The sequence below is a fragment of the Artemia sp. Qi Xiang Cuo genome, chromosome 7, assembly GCF_049724085.1.
Source record: "Artemia sp. Qi Xiang Cuo chromosome 7, ASM4972408v1, whole genome shotgun sequence".
NCBI classification, from domain to species: Eukaryota; Metazoa; Arthropoda; class Branchiopoda; order Anostraca; family Artemiidae; genus Artemia; species Artemia sp. Qi Xiang Cuo.
This window is the reverse complement of record NC_142800.1, coordinates 31,858,830-31,874,595: the sequence shown is the minus strand read 5'-3', so window position 1 is coordinate 31,874,595 and position 15,766 is coordinate 31,858,830. Positions and strand designations below refer to the sequence as shown.

The 15,766-nt window shown below is 31.9% G+C and overlaps 1 protein-coding gene across 1 annotated transcript in view; it reads right to left on the bottom strand.

Annotated features, from left to right (window-relative positions):
* Positions 1–653: 653 nt before the first annotated feature.
* Positions 654–15,766, bottom strand: part of LOC148950171 (pancreatic lipase-related protein 2-like) — a 52,011-nt gene continuing 36,898 nt past the window's right edge. The window contains exon 7 of the mRNA XM_089091797.1: positions 654–774. Coding sequence (XP_088947923.1) covers positions 654–774 — 121 coding nt within the window. The remainder of the gene's footprint in view (positions 775–15,766) is intronic.

The window sequence follows — 15,766 nt, the reverse complement described above, 5'->3', positions numbered from 1 at the left end:
ATGCTTTGGGTAATAATACAGCGTGGGATAGAATTGCCCAAGCAGTTCAGCTAAATGTTAAGTTTCTAAATCATATTGGGCAGAGAATAGCAGTAGTAGCAGGTTTGTCCAGGAGAATTAATTATTTTGAGGCTTTTTAAGTAGGGGACAAATTTGATAAGACAGAAAAAGAAGCCAATTCTATGTATTTATGATAATAAGCATTAGAGATAAGGTGCAGGGGCATTCATCATTCCTACACCCAGTCTACACATCTTAAGAATGGTGTCTTCACTTCATTTAGCAATCCGAGAGATATCTTTTACACATTTCTGATAAAGAAATTTGAAGAGGATGTAGTGCCATAGCCAGGGTGGGTTATTCAGTTTGCCCCCCTCCCCCCATAATTGTTTTTACTATAAATAAAAAAGTAAAAAAAATGGATACAAATAAATGTTTTAAATTTTTTAAGTGTTTTTGCGTCCCCTTTTAAACAAAATTCTGCATAAGATCTTGAGAGGATGTGATAAAGGATTATTTTGCAGTAAACTAACTTTCGGATACCCTGGTGATACGCCACCTGAAAGATCATTCCAGTCCAAAGGCTGTACAAATTCAGTTTTCTGTGTTAAAACTTTACAAAACAGTAAATACTTCAATATAACGAAATTATTCTAAAAAATAATTGATCTCATGTCAAACCCAGGAAAAGACTCTTTGGCCAATTGAAACTTTTGCTTCTTTGGGGTTCTGTCTTCAGGCCTGTCAATGACTGTACAGTAATTGCCTCTTGCGCTGAAATAAAAAGATTATCAGTGATTGAGTAGCGGCAGTATAATAGTCTTTTTTGCGTTTTTTTTAGGTATTTTGTCTCCTTTTGCAAAAAGAAGCCTCAACCAAACTTTTTTAACCCATGTTTTTGGCTAGAATCAAAGTATATTGAACCTGAGGGATATTTTTTTGCATCGAAAATGTAAATTAATATAATTTAAGGGGTTGATATTGAATGTTTGCTGTCTCTTCTTTGTCTATTATGGCCATTTTCACGAATTAACATTCAGCTCAAGGTATAACAAAATCAAATCCAGGAGTAAACCCAATGGTTTCAGGCATGGAAGCTTAGTTAAGAAAAAGTGATGAAAAAGAATTCTTATCGGCACCCATGAGAACACAAAAATCAAAAATAAATTAAAAATCGAGAACTCGAAATTAAAAATAAATTAGAATCAAGAAACTAAAATTAGAAAAAGGGGTTGTGAACGCGCAAGATGCAATTGCTAATAACAACAAGACCAAGCCACCTGAGGCCAAAGCAGCTGCACACACTCATCCTCCACTTTGGTCTTTCACTCTTTCACTCTCTCCATGAAGCTCTAATTTTATCTATGTCCTTTATTTTGACAGTATCCCATTCCATTTGGGGAGAAAGTGTTTTTGTTTGGTCCCATATGGAGGATGAATTTGCTCAATCTTTGGCAAATTGTCACTCTTCATTTGTAAAACGTGGCCTAGCCATCTTAACTCTTTTCATTACAGTCCTGGAAAGTGAGATTAAGCCATATTTTCTTTGTGCAGCTTATTGTTGGTATATATTGTCTGTCAAAACGAGTACTTGGGACTATTCTCGAACAATTCCTCTGTAAAACATTCAGCCCTTCCGTAGGCTTTGGAACCGCGCATGCTTCGGAATCATACTTATATTCTAATGTTAATTCGCACACTTATCTTCCTAGACTTCTAAACTAAATTTCTAATACTTCTAAACTTTTTTCCCTTTTGAAAAAAATCTACACTGGGGATATTCTACTTTTTAAAGCTTCACTATATTGACCAGCTTTGCTAATAATACTACTCAGGTAAATGAAGCATCGATTTGATATGTTTTCTCTTCACCTAATACCGAATTTTCAGCCTCATTTATTCATACTCTAACAGACTTATTGTTCTTAATATTAATTTTCAAACCTTCTCATACATCCTGAACTTTCAAAACGTCCATAAATTGAAATATTTTGCTATAAAACTTAATCTTTGACTAATAAATCATCTCGAAAACCTAATTCCAATAAAACGTTATATTTCCCTACCGTTTGTTCTGGTTACCTGGCTGACTGACCGTATTTCAAACAGTAGGCTATATGAAAAATGACGTTCAATCCCTCTTTCTAGGGCTATAACGAAAGAAAGGTTGAAACGGCTAGGGCACGTTCTGTGGATGAAGCATCATAGATTACCAAAGATTGTCCTTTTCGGCCAACCGTAAAGGGCTAAACGGCAAGAAGGTCGTCCTCGTCTGGGATAGAAGGATGTCATAAAGAAAGATTTAAAGGAAATGAGAAGTTCCTTAGAGGGTATAAAGAGGTAGGTTTTGAATAGATTGGGATGGAGGAAGAGCGTGCGTAGCTGTGTTGGCCTCAGGTGGCTTAGTGCTTCGCGGCGTTGTAGTAGTAGTAGTAGTAATAGTAGTTATTTTTTCATTTGATGTTATTTTTTCCCATTACCTTTGTCGTGTTCCTTCAGACAAAGTCCATCAAGACAATCAATACAAATATTAATAGGACACAAACCCCACTTAACTGCTTATTCTACGACAAATCGCCTCGACCGAGTCCGTTGATTTTGAATTAAAGTTATCAAGTATTTTGCAGTAGGTTGAATAGGTTGCATCAAGACATGGCTAATTGTAGACAGAGAAAAGCCCAAACAGATAGTCCAAGTAATTGAGAGGCGAATGCTTAAATGGATGGGGCATGGGTAAATGGCAAGAGTATGCATGACTATCTTATTGGACACATACTGGTTTGCTATTTTTTTCTGCCAAGAGTCTCAGGCAGGCTAACCAAGAATTTAAAATTGACATAAGATCGTTATATTGCCTGTAATGAGAGGCAAACAAGGCATGCTTACCTTTGGTCTTAAGAAGGTTGACCAGGAATTTAGAATTGACATAGGACCATAAATTTGCTGGAAATAACAGGCAAACAATCGACAATATCAAAAGACAATATCTTCACCTTTTTACCAGTTGAATCAAATCAACCGAATTAGTCTGATGGTTCAGACACTTCAGAAATTTTGAATCTAGAAGTGGAAATTTGGTTTTCAAATCCTCTACTTTACCTAAAACTATACCGTTCTCTCATAAAACTGTATCTAAAGCTTGATTTATTTTACTAGGTGTCATCATGCCAAACAATTTGCTTACTAAAGATATCAAGCTAATGCCCTTGTAACTACCACACTCACTATTACCACCTTCCTCAGAAAGAGGTGTTATTCAACTTTTTTTTAAATCACTAGATACTTCCCCCTTTCCAAAATCATATTCATAATATTCAGTAATTTATCTCGAACTTCGCAATCAACATCTTTTAGAAACACATTTATCAAACTAGTAGTGCCTAAGGCTTTTGTGATCCTTTTACTACTGTTTCCAACTCCCCACTGAAAAACATATCTTTCCTCACTTCCAACTTGTAAAATATTTGTTTCGCTATTTCCTATAGGATTTCCTGCAATTTTATCATATGTTAAAGTTTTATCAAAGTATTATGTCAGTAGAGTTGCTCGTCTGGATTTGCTTGCGCCCCTGTACCAAACAGGTTTTTTCTGGTATTGACAGATCATCGCACTCTTTGACTAGAGTAATGACGTAGTTTCAAAGTTCACTGCCTGTGTGGTGATAAGCACAAAAAACAAGCTCTTTTAAGAGATTTGTTTTATGGTCAGTCTAATCTGTTGTTGTATGTACATTCTGTTGTGGTGGGTATAATAACATTTCCTATTCAAAGTTATCGTGCAATTTAAAATGTATCAATTATTTTATTCCAGTTTTTCTAAAAAACATTATTGTCTATAACTTAATTTACGTTGGTTAAACTTCCGATGGTTAAGAAAGCGTAACAGCTAATTAAAGTATTAGGAATGGGATGCTATAATTAGAATGATTTTAAGTTGAAAAATTGTGACGTAAAAATAACTCAGTTATTTGCTTGCGTGTATAGGAATTCCCATGTTATTTGCTTGCGTGTATAGGAATTCCCAAGTTATTTGCTTGAATGTAAAGGAATTCCTATGTTATTTGCTTGCATGTATAGGAATTCCCTTGTTATGTGCTTGCTTGTATAGGAATTCCTATGTTATTTGATTGCTTGTATAGGAATTCCCATGTTATTTGCTTGCATGTATAGGAAGTCCCATGTGATTTGCTTGCATGTATAGGAATTACCAAGTTATTTGATTGCATTTATAGGAATTCCCTTGTTATGTGCTTGCTTGTATAGGAATTCCCCTGTTATTTGCTTGCGTGTATAGGAATTCCCATGTTATTTGCTTGCATGTATAGGAATTCCGATGTTATTTGCTTGCATGTATAGGAATTCAAATGTTATTTGCTTTCTTGTATAGGAATTCCCGTGTTATTTGCTTGCTTGTATAGGAATTCCCAAGTTATTTGCTTGCATGTATAGGAATTCACTTGTTATTTGCTTGCATGTATAGGAATTCCCATGTTATTTGCTTGCTTGTATAGGAATTCCGATGTTATTTGCTTGCTTGTATAGGAAGTCCCATGTTATGTGCTTGCTTGTATAGGAATTCCCTTGTTATTTGCTTGCATGTATAGGAATTCCCATGTTATTTGCTTGCATGTATAGGAATTCCCATGTTATTTGCTTGCATGTATAGGAATTCCTATGGTATTTGCTAGCCTGTATAGGACTTCCCAGGTTATTTGCTTGCCTGTATTGGAAGTTCCATGTTATTTGCTTGCATGTATAGGAATTCCTATGTTATTTGCTTGCGTGTATAGGAATTCCCATGTTATTTGCTTGCATGTATAGGAATTCCCATGTTATTTGCTTGCGTGTCTAGGAATTCCCATGCTATTTTATGGGCTTATGTCCCCCCCATGCTATTATAAGAGTTTATGCCCCCTTCCTATGCTATTCCAGGAACTTATTGTCCTTCCTATGCTATTATAAGGGCTTTTTCCGTGTGGTTTTTCTTTACTTGGTACCCATTAAAACAAAATTTTTTTGTTAAATAAGTAGTTCTTATATCTTTTAAAAGAGCTTTACGGGGTTTGAGACTCTCTGTTGCCTGATTCCGTTTGATTTTTCTTTACTTAGTGCTCATTAAAAAAGAAATTTGTGTGTTAAATAAGTAATTCTTGTATCTTTTAAAAGAGCTTTACGGGGTTTGAGAGACTCTGTTGTCTGATTCCGTGTCATTTTTCTTTACTTGGTGCCCATTAAAAAAGTTGCAAGCGAAAACCCCGTGTGGATGAGTTGAAATAAAAAATTTTAACAAGAAATGACTGAAAAGTGTTTTGGGGGAGATGGGTTGATTGGCAGAAGGATGTATTAGCGAATTTAAAGTGGAGGGCGAGTTGCTAGCGAAAAATCTAAGCTAATAGGGGTTTTTGACCGTAAACTCTAGTTTTTTGTAAGAAAATTATGGAAAATATAATTCGTTGGTTCATAGGTGAAACTTGAGTCCAGGTATGGATCAAAAAATAAACTTTTTCTGTAGAATCTGAGCTAATAAGGGTTTTTGATCATAAACTCTAGTTTCCTGTAAGAAAATTATGCAAAATACAATTCTCTTGTTCAAATGTGAAACTTAGATCCATTCTCTGGTTCAATTGTGGAAAAACCCGAGTGAATGAGTTAAAATAGAAATTTTTTTAACAAGAAATGACTGAAAAGTGTTTTGGAGGAGATGGGTTAATTGGCAGAAGGATGTATTAGCGTAGTTATAGTGGAGGCCGAGTTGCTAGTGAAAAACCCGTGTGGACGAGTTGAAATAAAAAATTTTAACAAGAAATGTCTGAAAAAGTGTTTTTTGGGGGAGATGGGTTGATTGGCAGAAGGATGTATTAGCGAAGTTATAGTGGATGGCAAGTTGCTAGTGAAAAATCTAAGCTAATAAGGGTTTTTGACCGTAAACTCTAGTTTTTTTGTAAGAAAATTATGGAAAATACAATTTGTTGATTCATAGGTGAAACTTAAGTCCAGGTATGGATTGAAAAGAAATTAAATTCAAGAAATTATGAAAAAATTCTCAGTCTAAGTAGCAAATTCTTTCTTGAATTCACCTGTTTGATAAACAAAAATACATTTCGTTCAAGAAATTATGACAAAATTCTAAGTAAGTAACAAACTCTTTATTGTTTTCACGAGTTAGATAAACGATGTAGAGAAATTTCATTCAAGAAATTATGACAAAATTCTAAGTAAGTAACAAACTCTTTATTGTTTTCACGAGTTAGATATACGATGTAGAAATTTCATTCAAGAAATTATGAAAAAATTATCAGTCTAAGTATCATATTCATTAATTTATTCACCTTTTTTATTAATAAACAATACATTTAGTTCAAGAAATTATGACAAAATTCTAAGTAAGTAACAAACTCTTTATTGTTTTCACGAGTTAGATAAACGATATAGAAATTAATTTCAAGAAATTATGAAAAAATTCTCAGTAAGTAACCATTTCTTTCTTGAAGTCAACTGTTGGATACACAGTACGGAAATTTCATTCAAGAAATTATGAAAATATTTGTAAGTAAGTAATAAACTCTTTATTGATTCCACCTCTTGGATATACAGTACAGATACTTCATTCAAGAAATTATTCTTGAATTCACCTTTTGTATAAACAAAAATACATTTCGTTCAATATATTATGAAAAAATACTAAGTAAGTAACAAACTATTTATTGTTTTCACGAGTTAGATAAACTATGTAGAAATTAATTTCAAGAAATTATGAAAAACTTCTCAGTAAGTAACCATTTCTTTCTTGAAGTCAACTGTCGGATACACAGTACGGAAATTTCATTCAAGAAATTATGAAAATATTTGTAAGTAAGTAACAAACTCTTTATTGATTCCACCTCTTGGATATACAGTACAAATACTTTATTCAAGAAATTATGAAAAAATCGCAAGTAAGTAACTTTTTTTCTCTTTATCAAAAACAATTTTCACTTAGATACATGATGTAGAAATTCAATTCAAGAAATTATGAAAAATTCTCAGTAAGTAACAATTTCTTTCTTGAAGTCAACTCTGAGATACACAATACAAAAATTTCAGTCAAGAAATTATGAAGGTATTTGTAAGTAACTAACAATCTCTTTATTGATTTAACCTCTTGAATATACAGTACAGATGCTTAATTCAAGAAACTTGATTAAAAACTTTTCGAAACTAGATGCTATTTGCATGCCTTTCCTTGGCACCTTTTCCAAAATGAGCGGGGATTCCCCACTGTTTCCTACACATTGCGAAAAGTGAGCAGTACGAGAACTCCACGTTTTCAACCAGACTGGTTTTTTAGACAACACACCCACAGAGATGACACACACACACACATAGAGACGAGACATGCACAGACACGACACACAAACAGACTCATAGTGAGAGAGATATCCAAACAGTTGTGTTGATCTAGGTTCACTTAGAGTGGTGCGAACCCTGTCCTGAAGTCACCTCTAGGATACACAATGCAGAAACTTCATTTAAGAAATTATCAAAAAAATTTAAGTAAGTAGCAAATTCTTTCTTGAATTCTCCTCTTGGATAATCAAAAAAGTCATTTCATTCAATAAATTATGAAAAAAATTCTAAATAAGTAACAAATCCTTTCTTGAAGTTACCTCATGGATACACAAAGCAGAAATTTCATTTAAGAAATTATCAAAAATTGTAAGTAAATAGCAAATTCTTTCTTGAATTCACCAGCTGGATAAACAAAAAGACATTTAGTTCAAAAAATTATTAAAATATTCTAAGTAATAAACCCAATCTTTCTTGAAGTTATCTCATGGAGACACAATGCAGAAATTTCATTTAAGAAATCACCTTCTGGATAAACAAAAAAGAAATTTCGATCAACAAACTATGACAAAATTCTAAGTAATGAACAAACTCTTTATTGTTTTCATGACTTAGATACACGATGTAAAAATTTAATTCAAGAAATTATGAAAAAATTCTCAGCAAGTAACAATTTTCTTCTTGAAGTCAACTCTTGTGTAGAAATTTAATTCAAGAAATTATGAAAAATTCTCAGTAAGTAACAATTTCTTTCTTGAAGTCAACTCTTGGATACACAATACGGGAATTTCATTCAAGCAATTATGAAAAAATTGTAACTAAGTGACAAATTCTTTCTTGAATTCACTTGTTGAATAAAAAAAAAGAAATTTCATTCAAGAAATTATGACAAAATTCTAAGCAAGTAACAAACTCTTTGTTGTTTTCACGAGTTAGATATACGATGTAGAAATTAAATTCAAGAAATTATGAAACCATTTTCAGTCTAAGTAGCAAATTCTTTCTTGAATTCACCTGTTGGATAAACAAAAAGACATTTCGTTCAAGAAATTATGACAAAATTCTAAGTAAGTAACAAACTCTTTATTGTTGTCAAGAGTTATATAATATATGTAGAGAAATTTAATTCAAGAAATTATGACAAAATTCTAAGTAAGTAACAAACTCTTTATTGTTTTCACGAGTTAGATATACGATGTAGAAATTTCATTCAAGAAATTATGAAAAAATTCTCAGACTCATTATAAAATTATTTCTTTAATTAAAATTTTGGATTAATAAACAAAACATTTCCTTCAAGAAATTATGACAAAATTCTAAGTAAGTAACAAACTCTTTATTGTTTTCACGAGTTAGATAAACGATATAGAAATTAATTTCAAGAAATTATGAAAAATTCTCAGTAAGTAACCATTTCTTTCTTGAAGTCAACTGTTGGATACACAGTACGGAAATTTCATTCAAGAAATTATGAAAATATTTGTAAGTAAGTAACAAACTCTTTATTGATTCCACCTCTTGGATATACATTACAGATACTTCATTCAAGAAATTATTCTTGAATTCACCTGTTGGATAAACAAAAAGAAATTTATTTCAAGAAATTATGACAATATTCTAATTAAGTAACAAACTATTTATTGTTTTCACGAGTTAGATAAACGATGTAGAAATTAATTTCAAGAAATTATGAAAAACTTCTCAGTAAGTAACCATTTCTTTCTTGAAGTCAACTGTTGGATACATAGTACGGAAATTTCATTCAAGAAATTATGAAAATATTTGTAAGTAAGTAACAAACTCTTTATTGATTCCACCTCTTGGATATACAGTACAGATACTTCATTCAAGAAATTATGAAAAATCGCAAGTAAGTAACTTTTTTCTCTTTATCACAAACAATTTTCACTTAGCTACATGATGTAGAAATTTAATTCAAGAAATTATGAAAAATTCTCAGTAATTAACAATTTCTTTCTTGAAGTCAACTCTTAGATACACAATACGGAAGTTTCATTCAAGAAATTATGAAGGTATTTGTAAGTAAGTAACAATCTCTTTATTGATTTCACCTCTTGAATATACAGTACAGATACTTCATTCAAGAAACGTGATTAAACACGTTTCGAAACTACATGCTATTTGCATGCCTTTCTTGGCACCTTTCCAAAATGAGCGGGATTCCCCACTGCTTCCTACACATTGCGAAAAGTGAGCAGTACGAGAACTCCACGTTTTCAACCAGACTGGTTTTTTAGACAACACACCCACAGAGATGACACACACACACACATAGAGATGAGACATGCACAGACACGACACACAAACAGAGTCATAGTGAGAGAGATATCCAAAAGTTGGGTTGATCTAGGTTCACTTAGAGTGGCGCGCCACTCTAAGTGAACCTAGATCAACCCAACTTTTTGGATATCTCTCTCACTATGACTCTGTTTGTGTGTCGTGTCTGTGCATGTCTCGTCTCTATGTGTGTGTGTGGGTCATCTCTGGGAGGGTGGTGTCTAAAAAAACCAGTCTGGTTGAAAACGTGGAGTTCTCGTACTGCTCACTTTTCGCAATGTGTAGGAAACAGTGGGGAATCCCCGCTCATTTTGGAAAGGTGCCAAGGAAAGGCATGCAAATAGCATGTAGTTTCAAAACGTGTTTAATCACGTTTCTTGAATTAAGTATCTTTACTGTATATTCAAGAGGTGAAATCAATAAAGAGATTGTTACTTACTTACAAATACCTTCATAATTTCTTGAATGAAATTTCCGTATTGTGTATCTAAGAGTTGACTTCAAGAAAGAAATTGTTAATTACTGAGAATTTTTTCATAATTTCTTGAATTAAATTTCTACATCATGTAGCTAAGTGAAAATTGTTTGTGATAAAGAGAAAAAAAGTTACTTACTTGCGATTTTTTCATAATTTCTTGAATGAAGTATCTGTACTGTATATCCAAGAGGTGGAATCAATAAAGAGTTTGTTACTTAATTACAAATATTTTCATAATTTCTTGAATGAAATTTCCGTACTGTGTATCCAACAGTTGACTTCAAGGAAGAAATGGTTACTTACTGAGAAGTTTTTCATAATTTCTTGAAATTAATTTCTAAATCGTTTATATAACTCGTGAAAACAATAAAGAGTTTGTTACTTACTTAGAATTTTGTCATAATTTATTGAACGAAATGTCTTTTTGTTTATCCAACAGGTGAATTCGAGAATAATTTCTTGAATGAAGTATCTGTACTGTATATCCAAGAGGTGGAATCAATAAAGAGTTTGTTACTTACTTACAAATATTTTCATAATTTCTTGAATGAAATTTCCGTACTGTGTATCCAACAGTTGACTTCAAGAAAGAAACGGTTACTTACTGAGAATTTTTTCATAATTTCTTGAAATTAATTTCTATATCGTTTATCTAACTCGTGAAAACAATAAAGAGTTTGTTACTTAATTAGAATTTTTTCATAATTTCTTGAAAGAAATGGTTTTTTTATTTATAAAACAGGTGAATTAAAGAAAGAATTTGCTACTTAGACTGAGAATTTTTTCATAATTTCTTGAATGAAATTTCTACATAGTATATATAACTCGTGAAAACAATATAGAGTTTGTTACTTACTTAGAATTTTGTCATAATTTCTTGAATTATATTTTTCTACATCCTTTATCTAACTCGTGAAAACAATAAAGAGTTTGTTACTTACTTAGAATTTTGTCATAATTTCTTGAACGAAATGTCTTTTTGTTTATACAACAGGTGAATTCAAGAAAGAATTTGCTACTTAGACTGAGAATTTTTTCATAATTTCTTGAATTTAATTTCTACATCGTATATCTAACTCGTGAAAACAATAAAAAGTTTGTTACTTACTTAGAATTTTGTCATAATTTCTTGAATGAAATTTCTTTTTGTTTATTCAACAAGTGAATTCAAGAAAGAATTTGTTACTTAGTTACAATTTTTTCATAATTGCTTGAATGAAATTCCCGTATTGTGTATCCAGGAGTTGACTTCAAGAAAGAAATTGTTACTTACTGAGAATTTTTTCATAATTTCTTGAATTAAATTTCTACACAAAAGTTGACTTCAAGAAGGAAATTGTTACTTTCTGAGAATTTTTTCATAATTTCTTGAATTAAATTTCTACATCGTGTATCTAAGTCATGAAAACAATAAAGAGTTTGTTACTTACTTGGAATTTTGTCATAGTTTCTTGAACGAAATGTCTTTTTTGTTTATCCAGAAGGTGATTTCTTAAATGAAATTTATGAATTGTGTATCCATGAGTTAACTTCAAGAAAGAGTTTGTTACTTACTTAGAATTTTGTCATAATTTCTTGAACGAAATGTCTTTTTGTTTATCCAGCTGGTGAATTCAAGAAAGAATTTGCTATTTACTTACAATTTTTTTTAATTTCTTAAATGAAATTTCTGCGTTGTGTATCCATGAGGTAACTTCAAGAAAGGATTTGTTACTTATTTAGAATTTTTTTCATAATTTCTTGAATGAAATGACTTTTTTGATTATCCAAGAGGCGAATTCAAGAAAGAATTTGCTACTTACTTAAATTTTTTTGATAATTTCTTAAATGAAGTTTCTGCATTGTGTATCCAAGAGGTGACTTCAGGACAGGGTTCGCACCACTCTAAGTGACCCTAGATCAACCCAACTGTTTGGATATCTCTCTCACTATGACTCTGTGTGTGTGTCGTGTCTGTGCATGTCTCGTCTCTATGTGTGTGTGTGTGTCATCTCTGTGGGTGTGTTGTCTAAAAAACCAGTCTGGTTGAAAACGTGGAGTTCTCGTACTGCTCACTTTTCGCAATGTGTAGGAAACAGTGGGGAATCCCCGCTCATTTTGGAAAGGTGCCAAGGAAAGGCATGCAAATAGCATGTAGTTTCGAAACGTGTTTAATCACGTTTCTTGAATGAAGTATCTGTACTGTATATTCAAGAGGTGAAATCAATAAAGAGATTGTTACTTACTTACAAATACCTTCATAATTTCTTGAATGAAATTTCAGTATTGTGTATCTAAGAGTTGACTTCAAGAAAGAAATTGTTAATTACTGAGAATTTTTTCATAATTTCTTGAATTAAATTTCTACATCATGTAGCTAAGTGAAAATTGTTTGTGATAAAGAGAAAAAAGTTACTTACTTGCGATTTTTTCATAATTTCTTGAATGAAGTATCTGTACTTTATATCCAAGAGGTGTAATCAATAAAGAGTTTTTTACTTACTTACAAATATTTTCATAATTTCTTGAATTAAATGTTCGTACTGTGTATCAGACATTTGACTTCAAGAAAGAAAGGGCTACTTACTGAGAAGTTTTTCATAAATTCTTGAAATTAATTTCTACAGCGTGTATATAACTCATGAACAAAATAAATATTTTGTTAAGGACTTATAATTTTGTCATAATTTATTTTACGAAATGTATTTTTTTTTTTCCAAAAGTTGAATTAAAGAATAATTTATTGAATGAAGTATCTGTAATGTATATCCAAGAGGTGGAATCAATAAAGAGTTTGTTACTTACTTACAAATATTTTCATAATTTATTGAATTAAATTTCCGTACTGTGTATCCAACAGTTGACTTCAAGAAAGAAATGGTTACTTACTGAGAATTTTTTCATAATTTCTTGAAATTAATTTCTATATCGTTTATCTAACTCGTGAAAACAATAAAGAGTTTGTTACTTACTTAGAATTTTGTCATAATTTATTGAACGAAATGGTTCTTTTATTTGTCCAACAGTTGAATTCAAGAAAGAATTTGATACTTAGACTGAGAATTTTTTCATAATTTCTTGAATGAAATTTCTACATCGTATATCTAACTCGTGAAAACAATAAAGATTTTGTTACTTACTTAGAATTTTGTCATAATTTCTTGAATTAAATTTATCTAAATCGTTTATCTAACTCTTGAAAACAATAAAGAGTTTGTTACTTACTTAGAATTTTGTCATAATTTATTGAAAGAATTGTCTTTTTGTTTATCCAACAGGTGAATTCAAGAAAGAATTTGCTACTTAGACTGAGAATTTTTTCATAATTTCTTGAATTTAATTTCTTTTCAATCCATACCTGGACTTAAGTTTCACCTATGAACCAACAAATTGTATTTTCCATAATTTTCTTACAAAAAAACTAGAGTTTACGGTCAAAAACCCTTATTAGCTTAGATTTTTCACTAGCAACTTGTCATCCACTATAACTTCGCTAATACATCCTTCTGCCAATCAACCCATCACCCCCAAAACACTTTTCAGACATTTCTTGTTAAAAATTTTTATTTCAACTCTTCCACACGGGTTTTTCACTAGCAACTCGGCCTCCACTATAACTACGCTAATACATCCTTCTGCCAATTAACGCATCTCCTCCAAAACACTTTTCAGTCATTTCTTGTTAAAAAAATTTCTATTTTAACTCATTCACACGGGTTTTTCCACATTTGAACCAGAGAATGGACCTAAGTTTCACATTTGAACGAGAGAATTGTATTTTGCATAATTTTCTTACAGGAAACTAGAGTTTATGATCAAAAACCCTTATTAGCTCAGATTCTACAGAAAAAGTTTATTTTTGATCCATACCTGGACTTAAGTTTCACCTATGAAGCAACGACTTGTATTTTCCATAATTTTCTTACAGAAAACTAGAGTTTATGGTCAAAAACCCCTATTAGCTTAGATTTTTTTCACTAGCAACTCTCCCTCCACTTTAAATTCGCTAATACATCCTTCTGCCAATCAACCCCTCTCCCCCAACACACTTTTCACCCATTTCTCGTTAAAAATTTTTATTTCAACTCATCCACACGGGGTTTTCACTAGCAACTTTTTTAATGGTCGCCAAGTAAAAAAAAATCACGCGGAATCAGACACCCGAGACTCTCAAACCCCGTAAAGCTCTTTCAAAAGATACAATAATTACTTATTTAACACAAACATTTAGTTTTTAATGAGCACTAAGTAAATAAAAATCAAACGGAATCAGGCAACAGAGAGTCTCAAACCCCGTAAAGCTATCTTAAAAGATATCAGAAATACTTATTTAAAAAAAAAATTTTGTTTTAATGGGTACCAAGTACAGAAACACCACCCGGAAAAAGCCCATATAATAGCAGAGGAAGGACCAGAAGTTCCTGGAATAGCAGAGGAAGGGGGCAGAAACTCTTAGAAGAGCATGGGGGGGGACATAAGCCCTGAAAATAGCATGGGAATTCCTATACAAGCAAGCAAATAACATGGGAATTCCTATACATGCAAGCAAATAACATGGGAATTACTATACAAGCAAGCAAATAACATAGGAATTCCTATACATGCAAGCAAATAACCTGGGAATTCCTATACAGGCAAGCAAATACCATGGGAATTCCTATACAAGCAAGAAAATAACATCGGAATTCATATAAATGCAAGCAAATAACATGGGAATTCATATACAAGCAAGCTACTACCATGGGAATTCCTATACAAGCAAGCAAATAACAAGTGAATTCCTATACATGCAAGAAAATAACTTGGGAATTCATATACAAGCAAGCAAATAACTTTGGAATTCCTATACACGCAAGCGAATAACATGGGAATTCCTATACAGGAACGCAAATAACATGGGAATTCCTATACATGCAAGCAAATAACTTGGGAATTCCTATACACGCAAGCAAATAACATGGGAATTCCTATACAAGCAAGCAAATAACATGTTAATTCATAAACAAGAAAGCACATAACCTCTGATTTCCTATACATGCTAGCAAAGAACATGGGAATTCCGAGACACGCAAGCAAAAAACAACGGAATTACTATACATGCACGCACATAACATGGGAATTCCTATACATGCAAGCAAATAACTTGGGAATTCCTATACGTGCAAGCAAATAACATGGGAATTCCTATACAAGCTAGCACATAACATGGGAATTCCTATACACTCAAGCAAATAACATAGGAATTCCTAAACATGCAAGCAAATAACAGTGGACTTCATATACAAGAAATCAAATAACATGGGAATTCCTATACATGCAAGCAAATAACAAGGGAATTCCTATACATGCAAGCAAATAACATGGGAATTCCTATACACGCAAGCAAATAACTGAATTATTTTTACGTCACAATTTTTCAACTTAAAATCATTCTAATTATAGCATCCCATTCCTAATACTTTAATTACCTGTTACGCTTTCTTAACCATCGGATGTTTAACCAACGTAAATTAAGTTATAGACAATACTGGTTTTTAGAAAAACTGGAATAAAATAATTGATACAGTTTAAATTGTACGTTACCTTTGAATAGGCAATGTGATTATACCCACCTAACCAGATTGTACCTACCAAACCAGATTATACTTACCAGAAAACAAATCTCTTAAAAGAGCTGGTTTTTTGG